Source organism: Nelusetta ayraudi, unplaced genomic scaffold (genome assembly GCF_046127955.1).
Source record: "Nelusetta ayraudi isolate G7.1 ecotype Tasmania unplaced genomic scaffold, CSIRO-AGI_Nayr_v1 ptg000075l, whole genome shotgun sequence".
Taxonomy (NCBI): domain Eukaryota; kingdom Metazoa; phylum Chordata; class Actinopteri; order Tetraodontiformes; family Monacanthidae; genus Nelusetta; species Nelusetta ayraudi.
This window is the reverse complement of record NW_027466125.1, coordinates 1,004,694-1,021,507: the sequence shown is the minus strand read 5'-3', so window position 1 is coordinate 1,021,507 and position 16,814 is coordinate 1,004,694. Positions and strand designations below refer to the sequence as shown.

At 44.3% G+C, this 16,814-nt stretch overlaps 3 protein-coding genes across 11 annotated transcripts in view; all 3 read left to right on the top strand.

The window, feature by feature from the left end:
* The first annotated feature begins 2,667 nt into the window (after nucleotides 1-2,667).
* Nucleotides 2,668-6,062, top strand: LOC142899762 (m7GpppX diphosphatase-like). Of its 2 annotated transcripts, none has more exons than XM_076043523.1 (6): nucleotides 2,668-2,920; nucleotides 3,547-3,697; nucleotides 3,839-3,951; nucleotides 4,048-4,161; nucleotides 4,664-4,774; nucleotides 4,883-6,062. In XM_076043523.1, the coding sequence occupies exons 1-6, from the start codon at nucleotides 2,783-2,785 to the stop codon at nucleotides 5,147-5,149; spliced, it is 894 nt and encodes a 297-aa protein (XP_075899638.1). In that variant the 5' UTR covers nucleotides 2,668-2,782; the 3' UTR covers nucleotides 5,150-6,062. The 2 variants fall into 2 exon arrangements, with proteins under 2 accessions (XP_075899638.1, XP_075899637.1); XM_076043522.1 differs by having other exon boundaries at nucleotides 2,670-2,920; nucleotides 3,806-3,951.
* Nucleotides 6,063-6,792: 730 nt separating this feature from the next.
* Nucleotides 6,793-8,986, top strand: LOC142899750 (m7GpppX diphosphatase-like). Its single transcript, XM_076043506.1, has 6 exons — nucleotides 6,793-7,108; nucleotides 7,222-7,372; nucleotides 7,464-7,609; nucleotides 7,712-7,825; nucleotides 8,348-8,458; nucleotides 8,573-8,986. The coding sequence occupies exons 1-6, from the start codon at nucleotides 6,896-6,898 to the stop codon at nucleotides 8,837-8,839; spliced, it is 1,002 nt and encodes a 333-aa protein (XP_075899621.1). The 5' UTR covers nucleotides 6,793-6,895; the 3' UTR covers nucleotides 8,840-8,986.
* Nucleotides 8,987-11,055: 2,069 nt separating this feature from the next.
* The window catches only part of LOC142899687 (uncharacterized), a 40,081-nt gene continuing 34,322 nt past the window's right edge, over nucleotides 11,056-16,814 (top strand). For 2 of the 8 annotated variants that reach the window (XM_076043401.1, XM_076043400.1), the window contains exon 1: nucleotides 11,056-11,213. In XM_076043401.1, the coding sequence (XP_075899516.1) occupies nucleotides 11,140-11,213 (74 nt within the window). In that variant the 5' untranslated portion in view covers nucleotides 11,056-11,139. The remainder of the gene's footprint in view (nucleotides 11,214-16,814) is intronic. The other 6 variants (XM_076043405.1, XM_076043403.1, XM_076043415.1 and 3 more) reach the window with 4 other exon arrangements.

Here is a 16,814-nt window from a genome sequence, read left to right as displayed (position 1 = left end):
TCACAATGCTGCTGCAGGAGAAGTAGCATATCCAGAGCTTCTTTTTCAAAAAGATAAATAAATAAAATTAAGCTATGCAAGCCCAGTAGCATGATGGCGCCACTCCTCTGGAGGGATGGTGTTTCATACATACACAATAAAGCACTAACGCAGAAAGAAGGACTTGTGAAACTTGTGCTTCCAAACTGTGTTTTTCCCCGTCGTTGATTTTTTTTTTTTAAGTCTGTGTTCAAAGTGTTAAAACTCCAAACCATTAATAGTTCAGTCCTGAATGTAACACGTTTGCATTCAGGTGCTCATTTCAAAAGGCAATAACCTCCATTTGGACTCCCATCACACAAGAGTTGTTTGTTAAGCTGGTATCTGTGTGAGTGTTGTTTTGACTCCCTGTACAACCTGTCACACTTTGGCTTCCTCACTGAAAACATGGCAGGAGTTCATCTGCATTGTTTCCTATTTTTAATGACAGTAAGTCCAAATGTGTCAATAACATATCTAGAAAATGGGGAATGTTAAATTTAAAAAAAAAGCAACAAAACGTTTCTGCCACTTATTTGTATAAATCTACATTTGTTTGTTCATGAACTAAGCATAAAACACCCCACAATGTGATAGATTATGAAAAGAATATGTACTAAGATATGAACACTGCTAATGTTTTGGAGCGATCATCACTCTCTGCTCTGTACATCCTCTCCGAGACTCCACGGCCTCGAAATGTGTCCGGCTGAACTTTGTACATGACGAATGTATGTATGTGTAAAACATGTCCTTTTTTAAAAAAAAAAAAAAGAAAAAAAATACAAAAACACAAAAATAAACTAATAATAAATATAATTGTTGTCTGCGTCATGTCTGCAGGAGTGTGAAGGTGCAGCAGCAGGTTGTTTGGTTCAGGTTAAATGGCAGAGAGCGATGCCTCGTGTGGTTTGTTCACGAAGAGCAGATCTTTGGTAGATATCCAGGCATCCGGTTACATCACTGGCGGTGAGATCAATCATTCACAAGGCCGCTCAAACGCTATTATGCAGTGCATTTATTTAAAAAAAAAAAAAAAAGTTCCCTGCTGCAATTAGCTAATTGCTACATGAACAGAAAGATCCAGAATTTTGTTGTTATTTCTTCGTCCTCTGCCCATTGATCGAAACGTTCAACTGTTTCAATCTTATGATTCTCTGTCTTGGTAAAAAAAAAAAAAAAAAAAAGAAGAAGAGGAAGACAATACAATTCAGTATTCTAAGTTAGATGCTGTATTTTCATGGCGGTGCTGACCATGAAACCAAAGCTAATGTACATATTTTCTCCGGATTTCCTCTCAAATTTGGCCTCTTTAAATTGCTCTATCTTTAAAAAGGCTACAGTCAGACTGGTGGCTGGTTAGGAGCAGCAAAAAACGAAACAAAACAGAAAACACTGCGAGCCACAGGAACCACAAATATGCTTCCTGACGAGTCCCAACCTCCGTCTTCATGGCGGCTGCGCGTGGAAGGAGGTCAGAGGTTGGGGAGTGTGTGTGATTCACCAGATTTAGGTCAACGCATGTTACAGAGATACTTTATTTCATTATCGATTCAAATGGAATTTCATTGCTTCAACATACAGTAAAGTAAAAAAGTAAAGAAAAGTGACCTTACAGGCGTGTCACTGGTGTTCGACCGTTAAGGTCGACACAGCGGCTGTTTATATTTCTTTCCCTTGTTCATCACAATCAACTGCATTTCAAGGCAAGTTTCGAAGAAGCACATGATTATTTCCAGTTAGTGCATTTTTTGAAACTTTAACGTTCAAACTTCAACGGTGGGCTTATCTCTCTTTTGGCGGCAGGTCACCCCAACAAGACTGAGTGTCCTGATTTGGACTTTCAGATCTTCACTCCTCCTCCTCCTCCTCCTCCTCCTCGTATCTGTTCTGCCCAGTTGGCCGGTTGCATAAACTGTAAAGGAGAAGGTCAGCAGCACCAAGCAGGCCACACACACACACACACACACACACACACACACACACACACACACACACACACACACACACACTGTGCATCCTTGCTGCTCTAGGAGCCGCATTTCTATGCGTGTGTGTGTGTGTGTGTGTGTGCATGAGAAGTAGGGCAGCAGCAGCAGTTACCTAACTCTCCCAGAAGAGACATCTGGGCTGCAGCCGTCCAACTGGTTACAGCTCACGCACACTTACAAAGGCCATCAATCTCTCTCTCTCTCTCTCTCTCTCTCTCTCTCTCTCTCTCTCTCTCTCTCTCTCTCTCTCTCTCTCACACACACACACAAACACACAAACACACACACACACACACACACAGACACACACACACACACCAGACACACACAACCATTGTGTGGCGCATCCAATTGCACAGACAACAATATCTGGAAACAAACTCACAGAAATACTCGCCGTAGAAGTCGACCGCTCTCGAAAATCGTTGACTGTCCCTCACATTTTTACATAATTTGCTATAATTAAAAAAAATAAAAAATGTTTTAAAGCATCAGTCCATTCAATCATGATCTTCAGAAAACATCCATCCACGTCCTCTGTGCCTGAGACCAGCAGCCAGTCCAGGACTCTTTGATCAAGGTCAAAATTCTGGCTTTAATCTCAAAATTCTGACTTAAATCTCAAAATTCTTTTATTATATGGCAAAAGGGAGACGATGATGATGATGGAATTTATAATTGGCACTTAGAGTGACACTTGAGGCATTTGAGTAGCGTGAACGAACCCCCCCAAAATAGTTTTGGTGTCCGCACCGGTGAACGAGTGAGACGTGATGGAGACGGGAGGTCAAGTTGAAACAGAGGGAAAAAGCAAGAAGGAATCAGAGTGTGAAAACTTTCTGTGCGGTTTCAAAACATCCAAAATCTTGAAGTATTTGCCCCGAGAGAAGATCATCTTCATCCATGGAAAGGTCTCAAAGCTTTGCCGCACAGCAATTATATAATAGCAGCATTATATAAACCACATAGGCAGTCCATTTGAAGATGGCACGTTATCATTGTCAGACTGGTTTTAAAGGTTACGTGTGGAATACTTGGAGATCTTGAAGAACAGTGACATGAAGTGGTTACATTTTAGATTGCAGCCCTCTTTCACTCTCCCTTCCTCTCCTAAGTTTGCCAGTAAACTACGGTGGCCTACACACCCAAACCTGAATACCTAGTCCACCTTCTTCATTGATTTTTCTGAAGACGCGAGCAGTCACCCTAATTACTAAACATGCTGTCAGGCAGCTGGTTTGACCACACCAGACTTGCTTAGAAAACATGGTGGTGCAAGATTGCAGCTAACTGGCAGCAAGACTCTTATTAATCCAGCAATATTCTTATATACATGAGAATGGGTAGGAAAACCAAATTGCTTTTATTGTACTGCAATTGTACATCTTTATTATTGTATTGATAGGCAGTATATTAAACTTATCAATATGAAAATCTAAATCAAGCCATGTATTACACACAGGACCTTTAAAGTACTGTGGGCAGTCTCTAGTAATAAAAGTTGTGGTAGATGCAAAAACTCGTGTGTCCGTGTCAGCTTGCCAACCAGGAGGCTCTTGTCATCATGGAGAAGAGCCCCATCAGGGAGGAGAACCTGGCCGAGATCTTCACGGGCTCCAGGCTGGAGCTGGAGCTGAGGAATGACATCTACAGCACCTACAGGCTGCAGGCACCCTCGCACCTCAACGGTACGGAGTGGTCAGCAAAGGTCATCGATTGGGCCTTTAAGAAAAATGTATCAACGTTGTTAAAATTTCCACTTCACATTTTCCTCCCACACGGATTGTGTGTCACAGAAATCAAGGTTTTGGTAGTGTCTCCACCCACAGAGGACAATCTGAAGAGGTGCCAGCGGCAGGAGACCTTCCTGGTGGAGGAGACGGAGGCGGATTATCACAGCATCACGCTGCCCTACATCGATGAGAACTGTTGCAGTGTGCAGGTAGTGGGCATCAGACTTCCTACAACTAGAAGAAGAACATACATATAAATATATGCATATTTATAATTTGCTGTTTTCTTTTTCTTATCTCCGCAGTGGGTCTACAACATCCTGGAAAAGAAGGCAGAAACTGAAGGCATCGTGTACGAGGACCCCGACCCAGAGGTCGGCTTCATCCTCCTGCCACACTTCAAGTGGGACCAGAAACAGGTGATGCTTTACACCAGATGTTGATTGATAAATGAAAAGGAATATTTCTACATCTGTGCATCTTTTCATTCATTTATTAAAAAAACAACAACATTTCAATCAAACGCAGAGAAGTGCATGTGGGTGGACCATCATCACTAGAGTCACCATCCTGCATGACCAAGCAACCATTAGCTAAGAGGATATGACTGTGGATGAAGAATTTTCTTCTTCTTCTTCTTCTTCTTCTTCTTCTTCTTCTTCTTCTTCTTCTTCTTCTTCTAATTATTATTATCATTATTATTATTATTATTATTATTATTATTATTATTATTATTATTCCTCAGGGGATGGGTCAAATGCAGAGGACAAATTTCGCATCATTCGGGATGTGACAATCTTTGACTTTGACTTATTATTATTTACTTTTCTTTGACCTAATTCAATAACTATAATAATGATTACAATTCTTGTAATTTTAATTATTGTCATTCATTCTTCATTAACTTTTTTCTATCTCCAGGTGGATGATTTGTATCTGATTGCCATCGTGAATAAGAGGAACATTAGAAGTCTCAGAGACCTGACGTCAGACCATCTGCCTCTGCTGAAGAACGTCTTCCAGAAAGGACAGGTGAGGTTTGGTTATTATTATTGATCGTCTGTTCACGACCAGACTTTTGGATCGTTCACTTGTCTCGAGCGTTTTAACAAACATTTCTTGCCTTGCTTGGTGGTTCAGGAAATCATCCTTCAGCAGTACAACCTTCCGGCCTGCAAACTGAGGGCCTACCTGCACTACCAGCCGTCGTACTACCACCTGCACTTTTACTTCACCAAGCTGAGCTACGAGGCGCCGGGCTGCGGTATGGACTGCGCCCACCTGCTGGCCGACGTCATCCAAAACCTGCATTTTAATTCCGACTATTACAAGTCGCGGACACTGTACTTCCCCCTGAGCGAAGACCACGGACTGCTGCACAAGTTCAAAGAGGCCGGGAGGCTTTGACCTGCGTTGCAGTGCGTCTGGACTGATTTTCTTTTTAAAAAAGAAAATAGGATTTCAAGGGTATTTATTCTTAATTTATAAGAAAATGGTACAAGATACAGGAGTTAGACATCATGGGAATTAAAAAATTGTTAATGGCGAAAAGCCACTGTATCGCTGTATGTTTTCATATTTACTGATGGGAGGTCACTGGTCATTTCAGACTAACTGTGTTATTGTTTTTTATTAACACAAATGATTAGTATAGATAGATAGTAGATAAGGCGCGTTCAGTTTCAGCTTCCCAGTCTGTCAAATAGGTCATGTGAACACAGACCTAAAATAACAGACCTCTAAACTCAGGGAATAAAGTTCAGGGAAGCTCTGGTGCTTTGACCCTTCTGCAGCTGAAGGTCTGTGTTTACAGGAAAAGGATGAGTTTTGCCTTTTTTTTTTGTCTTTCTTGATTGAGTGTTACGTGAATCGTGCTCCAGTGTCGTCTATATCTGGTGGCTTGTTGTATTCAAAGTCCTCAGTCAGCTTATTTTTGTTATTTTTTTTCATTTGTGGATCATGTGATACTTTTGTCGGGAAGAGCAGAAGCTCCAACGCTGAGTTTGTCCGTCTGAATCTGGTAGAGGACTTGGGTTGCCTGCCCAACATCTCTGACAAGATCAACCAGCAGCACTTTACCATCATGAAACCTTCTGACAGCCTCATGTCTGACCACACGAATTCAGCTACCTCAATACTACTCATGTCTGTTACGGTGACAGAGCCACAAGCAGCCGAGCAAGAAGACTGCACGGACATCTGGGCAGGCAACCGAGGTTGTGTGATCCTACACTGTACCAGCGGGGGCGCTGTGTCAAGGGTAGGGGTCCCATTCTCCGCATTACACAACAAATGAATAAAAAAAAATAATTTTGAACTAGTTTTAGCTAAATGGTCATGGTGCTGCTCTAATTTTCGCTCCTTCAGAGGAAGAGGTCTTAAATAGATTTGTTCCATTGTTTGTTTGTCGGAGGCGAAATTTGTGGGCAAACCACAAAACTCATTTTGATCATTTTGACCTTCTGATGTATTGACCTGAAGTGCCCTGCTGTTTCTGCATTAATAAAAATATTGTATCTCACTTTTGCTGCATCTTGCCCATGACAGTCCATCACTTCATGCACCTGTGAGTTTGTATGACTGGTTCTGATTCTCACGACTGTAATTCTTCTCCACTGTGGTGGAAAATAAAGATTCAGTTGTTTTTTAAAAAAAAATTATGTTATTATATATTATTCTATTCTACTCTTCAAAGAGCACATGCAACTCAATAGGCAGATTTCATAAAGTTGTTAATTCAAGCTTGAGGTAATCATTGAGAAGAGGTGAAGTCGCTGAATAACAATAATAATAATAATAATAATAATAATAATAATAATAATAATAATAATAATAATAATAATATAATATTTGAGCGAGAAATTCTGGAAATAATGAGTTTTTAATGGATCTGCCAGAAAAGGGGTCGCTTGATAAGTGAAGTGGAATTATTGGTTTTTGGTTTACTAGACAGTTTGTGTGAAAAGGAGAAATAGGAGCACGTCAAAATGTCTCCGAACCACTTGGCGGCGGTAGTGCGTCACAGTGTCGCGTTCGAAACACAAGACAAGCAAGACAAAGGAGCGAATCCAATGAGATGAGGAAGAGAACCGGGAAGAAGGGGAGAGGTACGTCAATTTTGAACCTCCAGTCAACAGAAATAACAGCCGCAACATGTCAGACGTCGCCGCCAACCGCGAGGGAGATACTCCGGAGAATGAAGAGTCGCAGCTGAATGCTAAGAGAGCCAAGTGTGACGTCACAGACGGCCAAGGAGACCACGGCGAGGGGGAACCGGCATGCAAAAGAAACATTTTGTCTGGGTTTGTGACGTCACAAATCCTGAACGACTCTGCCCGGGAGAAGAAGATATTCGTCCATGGGAAGGTTTGAGAACGTTTCACGGCTGCTTTAGCCTCCTTTAGCTTGAGCTACTGTCGCGTCTTTGAATCGATGCATAGCCATGTTTACTGATGAACGAGATGCTCACAATCACGCAGCTGGACAACCAGGAGGCTGTCGTCATCATGGAGAAAACCCCCATCAGGGAGGAGAACCTGGCCGAGATCTTCAGCGGCTCCAGGCTGGAGCTGGACATGAGGAACGACATCTACAGCACCTACAGGCTGCAGGCACCGGCTCACCTCAGTGGTAGGTACTGATGGATGGATGGATGGTTGGTTGGTGGATCACCTGGATGCCACCCAGATATTAACCAGGGTTTCTGTTGTTGTTATTGTAGAAATCAAGACCACCGTGGTGTGTCCGGCCACTGAGAACCACGTGAAGAAGTACCGACGTCAGGAGACCTTTCTGGTGGAGGAGCGAGAAGACGACTACGGCTCTATCACTCTGCCGTACGTGGAGAAGCTCTGCCTCGGCGTGCAGGTACGGTCGCTGTCAATTCATAGGACTTCATTCATTCTTCTGTGTCTGTGTGTTTGTTTGTGTGACTGAGGATTTCCTCCGGCTGTCTCGCTGCTCTCACAGTGGGTCTACAACATCCTGGAGAAGAAGGCTGAGAGCGAAAGGGTCGTGTACGAGGACCAGGACCCTGAGGTCGGCTTCATCCTCCTCCCGGATTTCAAGTGGGACCAGAAACAGGTGAACTAGTGCATAATGTACTGCATAACAAAGCTACGAAATAAGATTAAATAGAAGCGTTGTGTGATGCTGATATTTGTTTTGTTTTTATTTATTTGTTAACAAGGAATGACAATGTTGTCATGGGGTTTTCTTCTTCTTCTTCCACAACAAATGATTTCTTTTTTTTTTTTTTTTACATTTTAAGTTTTGCATGATGTTGCAGCACCTGAGGAAGGAAATTGCCTCTTCAAATCAGTGATTAATCAAGGTCAATCAAACCAAAGTAGGGTTGTATCACCAACAATTAATCCCAGCTGTCACATGTCCTTTGTAGCCTTAAATATTGTTAATGGGGAAAGCGTGCTTAAAATGATAAAAATAGAAAGTAACTAATTCATTTTATTTATTGTTGGATTTATTGGGATATTGTGGGATTGCTTATGGAATCCAAGCAAAGAAACTACATCACGAGAACTGTAGTTCTGTCGTGTGATGGCTGGTGCTTTATGATTGAAAATACACTTTGCATACTACCTCCAGACAGATGATTTGTATCTGATCGCCATTGTGAACAAGAGGAACATCAAGAGCCTCAGAGACCTGACCTCGGAACATCTACCGCTGCTGCAGAACATCTTCCAGAAGGGACAGGTGAGGGACGGTGTCACTGTGAAGAACCTCCGTCTGTCCACGAGTGCTTTGGCAGCACTACAGGGTCACATTATGTTGGATCAGTCACCATGGAAGGACCTCGTTGTCTTTCAGGAAGTCATCCTTGAGCGCTACAAGCTGCCGGCCTCCAAGCTGAGGGTCTACCTGCACTACCAGCCCTCCTACTACCACCTCCACGTCCACTTCACCCGGCTCAGCTACGACGCACCAGGCTGCGGCGTGGAGCGGGCTCACCTGCTGGCCGACGTCATCCAGAATCTCCAGTTCAAGTGCGACTACTACAGATCGGCCACCCTCTACTTCCCCCTCAGTGCCGAACACGGACTTCTGAACAAGTTCAAAGAGGCTGGACGGCTGTAACGTCCCGTCCTCTTGGACAGACCACATATCTTTTATTATTTTTTTGTTTTTAAAAGATTTTTTTCAAAATGTGTTTTAACCTTTTGTAGCGTTGTGAGTGCACAGCCTCACATACTTCACCGTTATTAAATGTTTGGATAGAAAACCTGTCAGAGCATTAGCATTTTGTTCCATTTCCAATTTTATCTTTACCGTTTTTCTTTTACTATTTTTTAAAGGATGTGGGAGCGGGAGGATAATTTATGATTTTATTTTTTTTTTGCATGGCCTGGCAAGAGATCCAACCCAAGTTCAGCCTAGTGAATCCCTTCATAACAACCAGCCCTTGGAGACCTTAACATAACACAGTATCACACTTTAAGCCATCAAACCACCCTGTAATAGGCACAGAACACACTTCTCTCCGTTCCGGCTTAAACTAAACCAGACAGCCACTAGATGGCAGTAGTGATCCTGAAAAGATTCTATGATATCTACTTACTGCCTGTCACTTTAATAAGTCAAACATTGTTTCCTGTCTCTGGCAAATTGCGGTTGCTGTCAATGTCATTGCACAATATAAGCTCTACAAATATGTCAGAGTAATTAATAGCAGTGGCAGGCATACAAAGTCTGGCTTATCGCTCTCCCTCAGTTGTAGGCTGCTTCATTCCTGTTAGCCGATGATGGACTTCTGTCTCTTAGGAATCATAATAAAAAGATCCAGCTTCCCAGTCAGTGTTTGGATAAAGTTGTGAGTTCACAGCTGCTGCTATAAAAATATCAAGGTATCTTTCCTCCCAGAACTAGACGTCATTTCACATTTGAAGAAGAATAAACAGCATTAGTGGGCTTTTCCTGAGCAGAGGTGATTGATTTTCTTGGTAAGTGTCTTCTTCTTCTTCTAACTGTGCATTGTGTGCGGTGACAGAGGGGGAATTATTTTTTAGTGACGTGCTTGTGTAAAAAAAAAAATATATATATATTTTTTTATTTATATATTTATTTATTTATTTATTTAGTTTGATTGATTAATGGAAATGAGAGCGGCAAATAAATGTTATTTTTCAAAAAAAAAAAAAAATCTTCTTCTTCTTCGGTACATCATTCTTCATGTGTGGCTCCCGCAATAGGAAGCCTCAGGCTGTTCCTACCTACCTCTGAAAACTGTCCAGGCCCACCTCGAAACTATGGGAGTCAAAGCAGGGTCTGGCATGGTTTTACATTCTAAAGAAAGAATTGCAGGATTGCTGTAAACACTGTGAAAAAATACTGCAGTCAACTGAAGATTATTATTTTTTGAATCTTCTTCCATCTCTTTTGAGAGCTCACTGGACGTTTGGATGACCTCTGACCTCTCTTGCAATAAAAACAGGCCACCAGCATCACCTGCAGTGGCACTGAGGTGAGTTCTGGGACAGTCTGGATATGAGAGCTACACATGTTGTTTTAAAGGTCTCAGAGTGTCGATGTTTTTTTCGTTTTTGTTTCTTTTTTACCACGTCACGTGTTATTTTTATTTTTCTTCTTGTGTCTTCCTCCTCCTTCACTCCTCTGACACTCAGTCCTCCAGAGACAGAACTGTACTGAGCAGTGGACTTATGAGAGATTCTTTGAGACCAGGCGGATATATTCACTGCACACAAAATACGTAATTTCTGTGTGATTTAATCTTTTGCTTACATTATTTGTACAGTGGACGCCAGTTTTATCTCCAGCGGGGCGGTTCTTCATTTTTTTTTGTACCAGTGGTGCCTTTGAGTGTCGCTCGTCAAAATCAAGTAAAAATGATTAACGAAGTTGCAAGTCGTATCCTGGCACGGCAGATCGGTCTGAGCAGTTCAGACTCCTCATCAAATCTCCGCAGTATTGGTTACTACTTTTTCTTTTTGTTAAGCCATTGTAAAGTTTCTTATTCAATCTAGCCATGTGCGGAATAGGTCACAGGTGTTGCACATATTTCCCTTGTAAAAGAAATAAAGGACGACGGTAGACAGACTGAACTTTGATTAAAAAAGGATAACGCACTTTTGGAAGGACACAAAATATGACATAATTTCTTCTTCTTCTTCTTCTTCTTCTTCTTCTTCTTCTTCTTCTTCTTTACATATTTAACCAACCCCCCCCCCCCCCCCCCCCACACACACACACACACACACACACTTCGTCTACATATAAGCTCCCAACAATGCTGCGCTCCGCCGTTTTCTAGAGAGCTGAACAGTCCGAGGCGTCCGTGAAGGCGGCGCCAGGGAGCGGAGGACTTCGGGGCTGGACCGGCCGAGACAAATAATCCAATCATTCGAGCAATAACGGAGCTGATGTCGTCGTGGCTGCGCTCCCTGCGGGATGACTTCAGTCTGAGGCCGCCGTTCGAGCTGCAGCAGCACTCACGGTAAGAGTTGCCGAGCTCGCGGCAAACTTTTCTTTTTCCTCTTTTCCCTTTTTTCTTTTTCTTTTACTTTTTCATCACTAATATCCCTCCGACTTGTGCTGTTTGGGGACTAGATGTTGCACTCGGCGCCGTCTGAAGGCTGATCGATGAGTCTTCTGGTGAGGTCCTCACTGTTTCTCACCTTCTCAGATCCTCCCTTTTGTTTGCAGCAGCAGCAGCAGTTGTTGTTGTTGTTGTTAGGTGTTTTAATGTGTTGTGTGAGGCGGTGCCGGGGGTTGAAGTGCTCTCTGAACAGCTTCCGTAAACACGGCTGTTGAAGTTTCTCAGCAGGCTGCTTCTCTCTTGCTGAGATCTTTTAGGATCCCCCCCCCCCCCTCCCCGCACCATCAGTGTAACACACCCTGGACACGGTGGACTCAGCGGTCACAGTGGACAGGGAGTTTGGTCACTGACACACACCAAACTCATCAATGATTTTTTTTTTCTTCAAATGGCTCTTCAACCTTCAGAAGAGCGTTTGAAGATCAGCTGCAAGGACCATTCCAGAGGTTTAGCCTCCGCTGTGTGCTGATATCATTGAAACTTTTTTTTTTTTTTTTTTTTACCATATGGAGGTTTGCACCGAAAGAACTGCTCTCAATCAATCTCATTGTACATGTGTATAGTGACAATAAAAGGCATTCTACTCTACTCTATTCTATCATAGAGGAGATGAATGAAGGGGTGGAATGTGTCTAACTGTGCTGACTGGGTGACTTGGTGATGATGTGTTGAAATCTTCACTTGTATCCCCCCCGCCCCCAGAAAAAAAATCCCTCTCCTCTTTTTTTCACTTCCACTGACTCACATCTCAACTTGCCCTCGTTCTTCTTCTCTGCTTCTCGCTCAGTCATTCCTCCCTGTGACATCACACTCTGTGTGTTTGTGTGTGTGTTGAGAGACAGAGCTCAGTGTTGTGTGGCTGCGGGGCCGGGCCGGTCAAGGACGGACGCTCCAGATTAGACGGTTATCTTTCACCGTGCTGTAATCCTCCACGCAGACGCCCGTCGATTCAGAATAGAGTCGTGTTGTTGCTGGGCGTGAGAGGATGAAAGGCTTTTATTGATCTGCTGCCGGCGACACGGCTGCTGCTGCTGCTGCGGATCGTGTCACTGGCTGGATGAAAGGGCCTCCACAGAGGGATGATGCAGTTAGAATTATGAGCCTAAACATCAGCTTAAAGCCGTCAGAGCAGCTAATCTGATCAGGAGGATTGATAAAGATGACTTCTCAACGTGTGTGTGTGGTCGGTCTACTCTCACAGGCCCATCCCTATTATTACGGGGCCTGATTAGTGCTGTCTGTCACTGGGTCACTTAACAAGCCCCGTCCCCTTTTGTTGCCGAGGCCCAATCAGACGACCCATTACGTTGCTGTCAGCCCTCTGAAAGTTCTCTCCGCTGGTGGAGAAAGCTGTTTTTTTTTTCTTTTTTTTTTTAGACTTTGAGCCGGGCAGGATTTCCTGTTTTTATTAAAGGGCGTTTAGTCAGATAAAGAGTGAGCTCAGCGTGTTTGTCACAGCTAAGTCGCAGAAGGGGGGGAAAAAAAATCATTTTAAAGGTCTTGTATTGTGCTCATGTTTGAGTATTTGGGGACTGGCCTGCATCCTTATCCCAAAGAAACTTCATTGATCCCCCAAAAAATGGTGTTGGTGAACTTCTGTTTGTCTTGAAACTGTTGCTTTGTCGTCCCCTTTACGTGTCTTAAAGGAGCTGCAATCACGCAGGTAGCAGAGGTCAGAGGTCATTTCTTCTTCATAGGTTTTTTTTTTCTTTGTTTGTTTATTTCAGACTTTTTGAACGATACGTCAGGATCTCCGAGGCTCGGGTTCGGTTCAGTTGGCGTCAGCAACAAGTAAAGTAAAGTGAAGCCACGTGTGTTTCATAAGGGAACTGATTCTTGTAAATCAGTTCTGGCAAGAAGTGCCCGAGGACTTTGGTGTGTCAAGACCGCAAAATATTCGCCTCCGTCTCCGATTTCAGCTGGATCGTTCAGACATGTCGGTTTGTGCGGCTCGGACCACCGGCGGCTGCTGCTGCTGCTGTTGCTGCCTGGAAGTGTGATGCTAAGCTAGCGAGCTAGAAAACTCATGGATGCCACTTTGGCTTATTGGCTGAACCTAACTAGTTTTGTAAATGTTCAAAAAATGTCAGCAAAAGAATAATACTAACCTGACTTAACTTGGCGGGAAATGACTCGTAGTTCTAAGAATTCTACCTAATCCAGATTCAGACAGTGAGTCAAGTTGCAAACTTAGGCCCCGTCCATTGCCATTTTTTTTCTTTCCCAGGGTCGAAAAAAGTCGCGTCCACACGCTGGCAGATGGAAACGGAACGGTGGGTGAAAACGATGTAATGCGTATGCCACACCGAAACGTGGCGCTGTTAACAGACGCTGACACAGCCACGGCGATGGCCAATGGCGAGTAGCGGGAAAAAAAAGTGAGTCTGAGGTTTTGTAGTAATATTGCCAACAAATCTCGAAGCGCCTGCGATATAAGGACAACTCCGCTCGCCGCTATCGTTGTTGTTTGTGGTCACATGACAGTGACGGTGCGATGACGTCATTGTTTTACAAGGAAAAGCCGTTTTCACTGTCCAGACGGCAATGACGAAACGGCGGTTTCCCACTCTGGGAACCGTTTTCAAAAAATACAGTTTCGGGGGACCCAAAACGCCGTTGCCGTGTGGACGAAACGCCGTAACGGTTAAATACTTCACCGTTTCCACCAAAAAAACGTTCCTGTGTGGACGGGACCTTACTTATGAACAGGGTAACAGGACTGGTTCTGTGGAGCTGTTTAAATAGTAACAGTTGATCAGGTAAGATCAATACTTAATTCACCTCCAAGAGCAATTCACAAAGATTTGTTGTAATTTCCTAAAGTCCGGTGCAGTTTTTCTCCCAGTCGACTGACTCCAGTCAGGACCAGTAGCGACGCTCTGCACTGGTTTTCTAGGACATCTAGGACATCTAGGACATCTGGGTCGGAGGATAAATCAATATTGAATCAATGTCAATATCTCATCGATTCATTGAAGCATCAGCTCTGTCTGTGTGTGTGTGTGTGTGTGTGTGTGTGTGTGTGTGTGTGTGTGCGCGCAACAGCAGAGAGCGCGGGTGTGTGTCAGACTGTTGTTGGGCCCATGTGAGGAGTGCGCTCCAGATCTGGTGGATCACACACACACATGCTGGAGAATGATTACAGGGTTATTTACATTACAACGTAGAGAGCAAGTAAAAAGGGGGCGAGAGACGCTGGCAGAAAGGAGGAGTGAGAGAGGGAGGGAGGGAGGGAGGAAAGGAGGGAGAAGATGGCTTCCAGATGTGAGGAGTCAGGGGGTGGGGGTCTCCCAGAGCTCCTCCTCCTCCCCCCCCTCCACCTCCTCTGTTCATATAGAGAGATCAGCATAAGCAGGATGGACAGAGGAGCGGCTCATTGGGAGAAAATGTTGTATGTTGAGGGAGGAGAACTTATGGAGGTGAAGAAGCGGGGAGGGCCAGCAGGGGGCCCCCGTCTATGACTCAGGGCCCCCCAGAATCCAACACGTCGGTCCCTTAACTCATTCACTCACTCCTTCATTCATGGCAGTCAAGTTGCACAACTGGGAAAGCGGTTTTGAGTCCCTGGTGGCTGACTTACCGCATTATGTGGCCCTCTACAGAGCATGTGCAGTAGTGTCACTTCCCACCATGCATCTGCAACTCCCATGACGAATCAAGACACGTCAGCCAATCAGAACGAGCCGAGACATGGCAGGTGACGGCCCGTGACGTCATGCTGGTAAAAAAGTCTTTCCTGGCCCTTAAAACAATATCAAAAGTATACTCACTTATTTATATAGTTTAAAAATATAGAGTTGGGAAATTTATTAGTATGAACTGTGTGTCAGGTCACATTGTCAGCCGTATTACAGGCAGTTGTTTTTGTATTGCAGTCCATGGAGAAAAATGCTTTTTGGTCCACGTGGGATTTTTTTGGGGGGCTGCAGTACCTCGAGTGGCCACTGGGGAAAGAAAAATCACCGTGCCACCGTATTGGAAGTCCAGTATCCGTCTATTATGAACTTAAAGTTGGAACAGAAAACTAGTCAGATACAAACAATTGTGTTATCAGCGACTTCCTTGGGAGCCGTTAGGGTCAGCGAGCGGTTGGTCCAGCCTCTGATAACAACAACTGAGTACAGGTGGCCTTGGCTGATTATTGTGTAGCAGAGTATAGAAAAGTCAACAGCAAAGAGCAAAAAGTATTAGATACAATTCACTACGATTCACTATTACTTTTTATGCTCAAAGGAATGTGGCGTTTTTGATGTTAAAGGCTTAGCTTTCAGACACACACACACACACACACACACAAATATTTGCGCACATTTCTGTTTGCCGCTCCAGACACTCCTGGCACTTTCAGGAAATACCAACATATTTTCTCGGAGGGGAAACCTGAGCAACATTCCCCTCGGCTGTCCAAACACACATTTTAAAGATTGATACACGCACGGACACGCGCACACACTACACTCACGCACAATACACACACACACACACACACACACACACACACACACACACACACACACACACAGGACTGCGCCACGCTGCTGAGTCTGTTTCTGCTCGGAGACATTCGATCGCTGTGTTTAGAAGATTCCTGGACTTGACTCGGATTGGGGGAGCAGTTGGAAGTTTGGAACCAGGAGTTTTCATAGACCTCTATACAGGCTGCAAATCTTCTGATTCGGCGGAGGCTTCCTATTGGTGCAACGGCTGACACGTGTCGAATGTTGTGGTGCAGTCGCCACGTTTACATGACACTGGAGAAAAGCAAACGATTGCCTCAGCCCGACTACGACCGGACAACTGAAGTGCAAGCAAACGCCTTCGTCCGAGTTCTCAAACTCCGATTGCAGTCGGAGAACTCCGATCAAGACGCCCAGATAGTCGCGTGTGCGCATGGTCCACACCCCTGTGCTTAGCGTCTGCCCCCGGAACAGAAACAATCAAGGCACCAGCTTCTTCAACGCGTGGCGCCGTTACGAGTTTGTGCATAACAGTTCCTTTGCAGAGGCGGTACGCAAACCTTAACTTAAGTCCATTTGTGTTCTCCGAATAGAGTTTGCGACAACGCGGCGCTCTGTACAACTCGCCAGTTCATACCGAAGAATGGCGCTTCTCACCTGGAGTGGAATTGGCGCTCGTAGTTCCTTCCTGGAGGTTCTAAACACCTTCACAAGTCCACAGAGTCTCTCAAATGATCTGCGCGTTATTCTGAAATTGTCTCTCCGTGATGCGTTCAAAACTCTCTCAGTACCGTTGTGTTTTCTACTTCTATTTAAGGAGTCGGTAGATACGTTTCATTGCTTTTTGCGGAAGCTCCACACACTGCAATTACAAACCCTCTCCCACCAGTCTGTTTTCCCAACGCACCGAGAACGAAGGGTCCGGATCACTCGACACGGTGACGCCACAGAGTGTAGAATCGAACGGCACACAGCGTTTCTGTCTGCTCTCCAAATCGTCAGTTTCCTCACCGAACAGCTGCTGTGCCGCCGTCAGCGGGTT

Coding starts and splice junctions, on each gene's coding strand:
- LOC142899750 (XM_076043506.1), top strand. CDS start 6,896: ATGTCAGACGTCGCCGCCAACCGCGAGGGAGATACTCCGGAGAATGAA. Junction 7,826..8,347: donor TCAAGTGGGACCAGAAACAG/GTGAACTAGTGC, acceptor TACTACCTCCAG/ACAGATGATTTGTATCTGAT. Junction 8,459..8,572: donor ACATCTTCCAGAAGGGACAG/GTGAGGGACGGT, acceptor GTTGTCTTTCAG/GAAGTCATCCTTGAGCGCTA.
- LOC142899762 (XM_076043522.1), top strand. CDS start 2,783: ATGGAGACGGGAGGTCAAGTTGAAACAGAGGGAAAAAGCAAGAAGGAA. Junction 3,698..3,805: donor GGCACCCTCGCACCTCAACG/GTACGGAGTGGT, acceptor TGTGTGTCACAG/AAATCAAGGTTTTGGTAGTG. Junction 4,775..4,882: donor ACGTCTTCCAGAAAGGACAG/GTGAGGTTTGGT, acceptor TTGGTGGTTCAG/GAAATCATCCTTCAGCAGTA.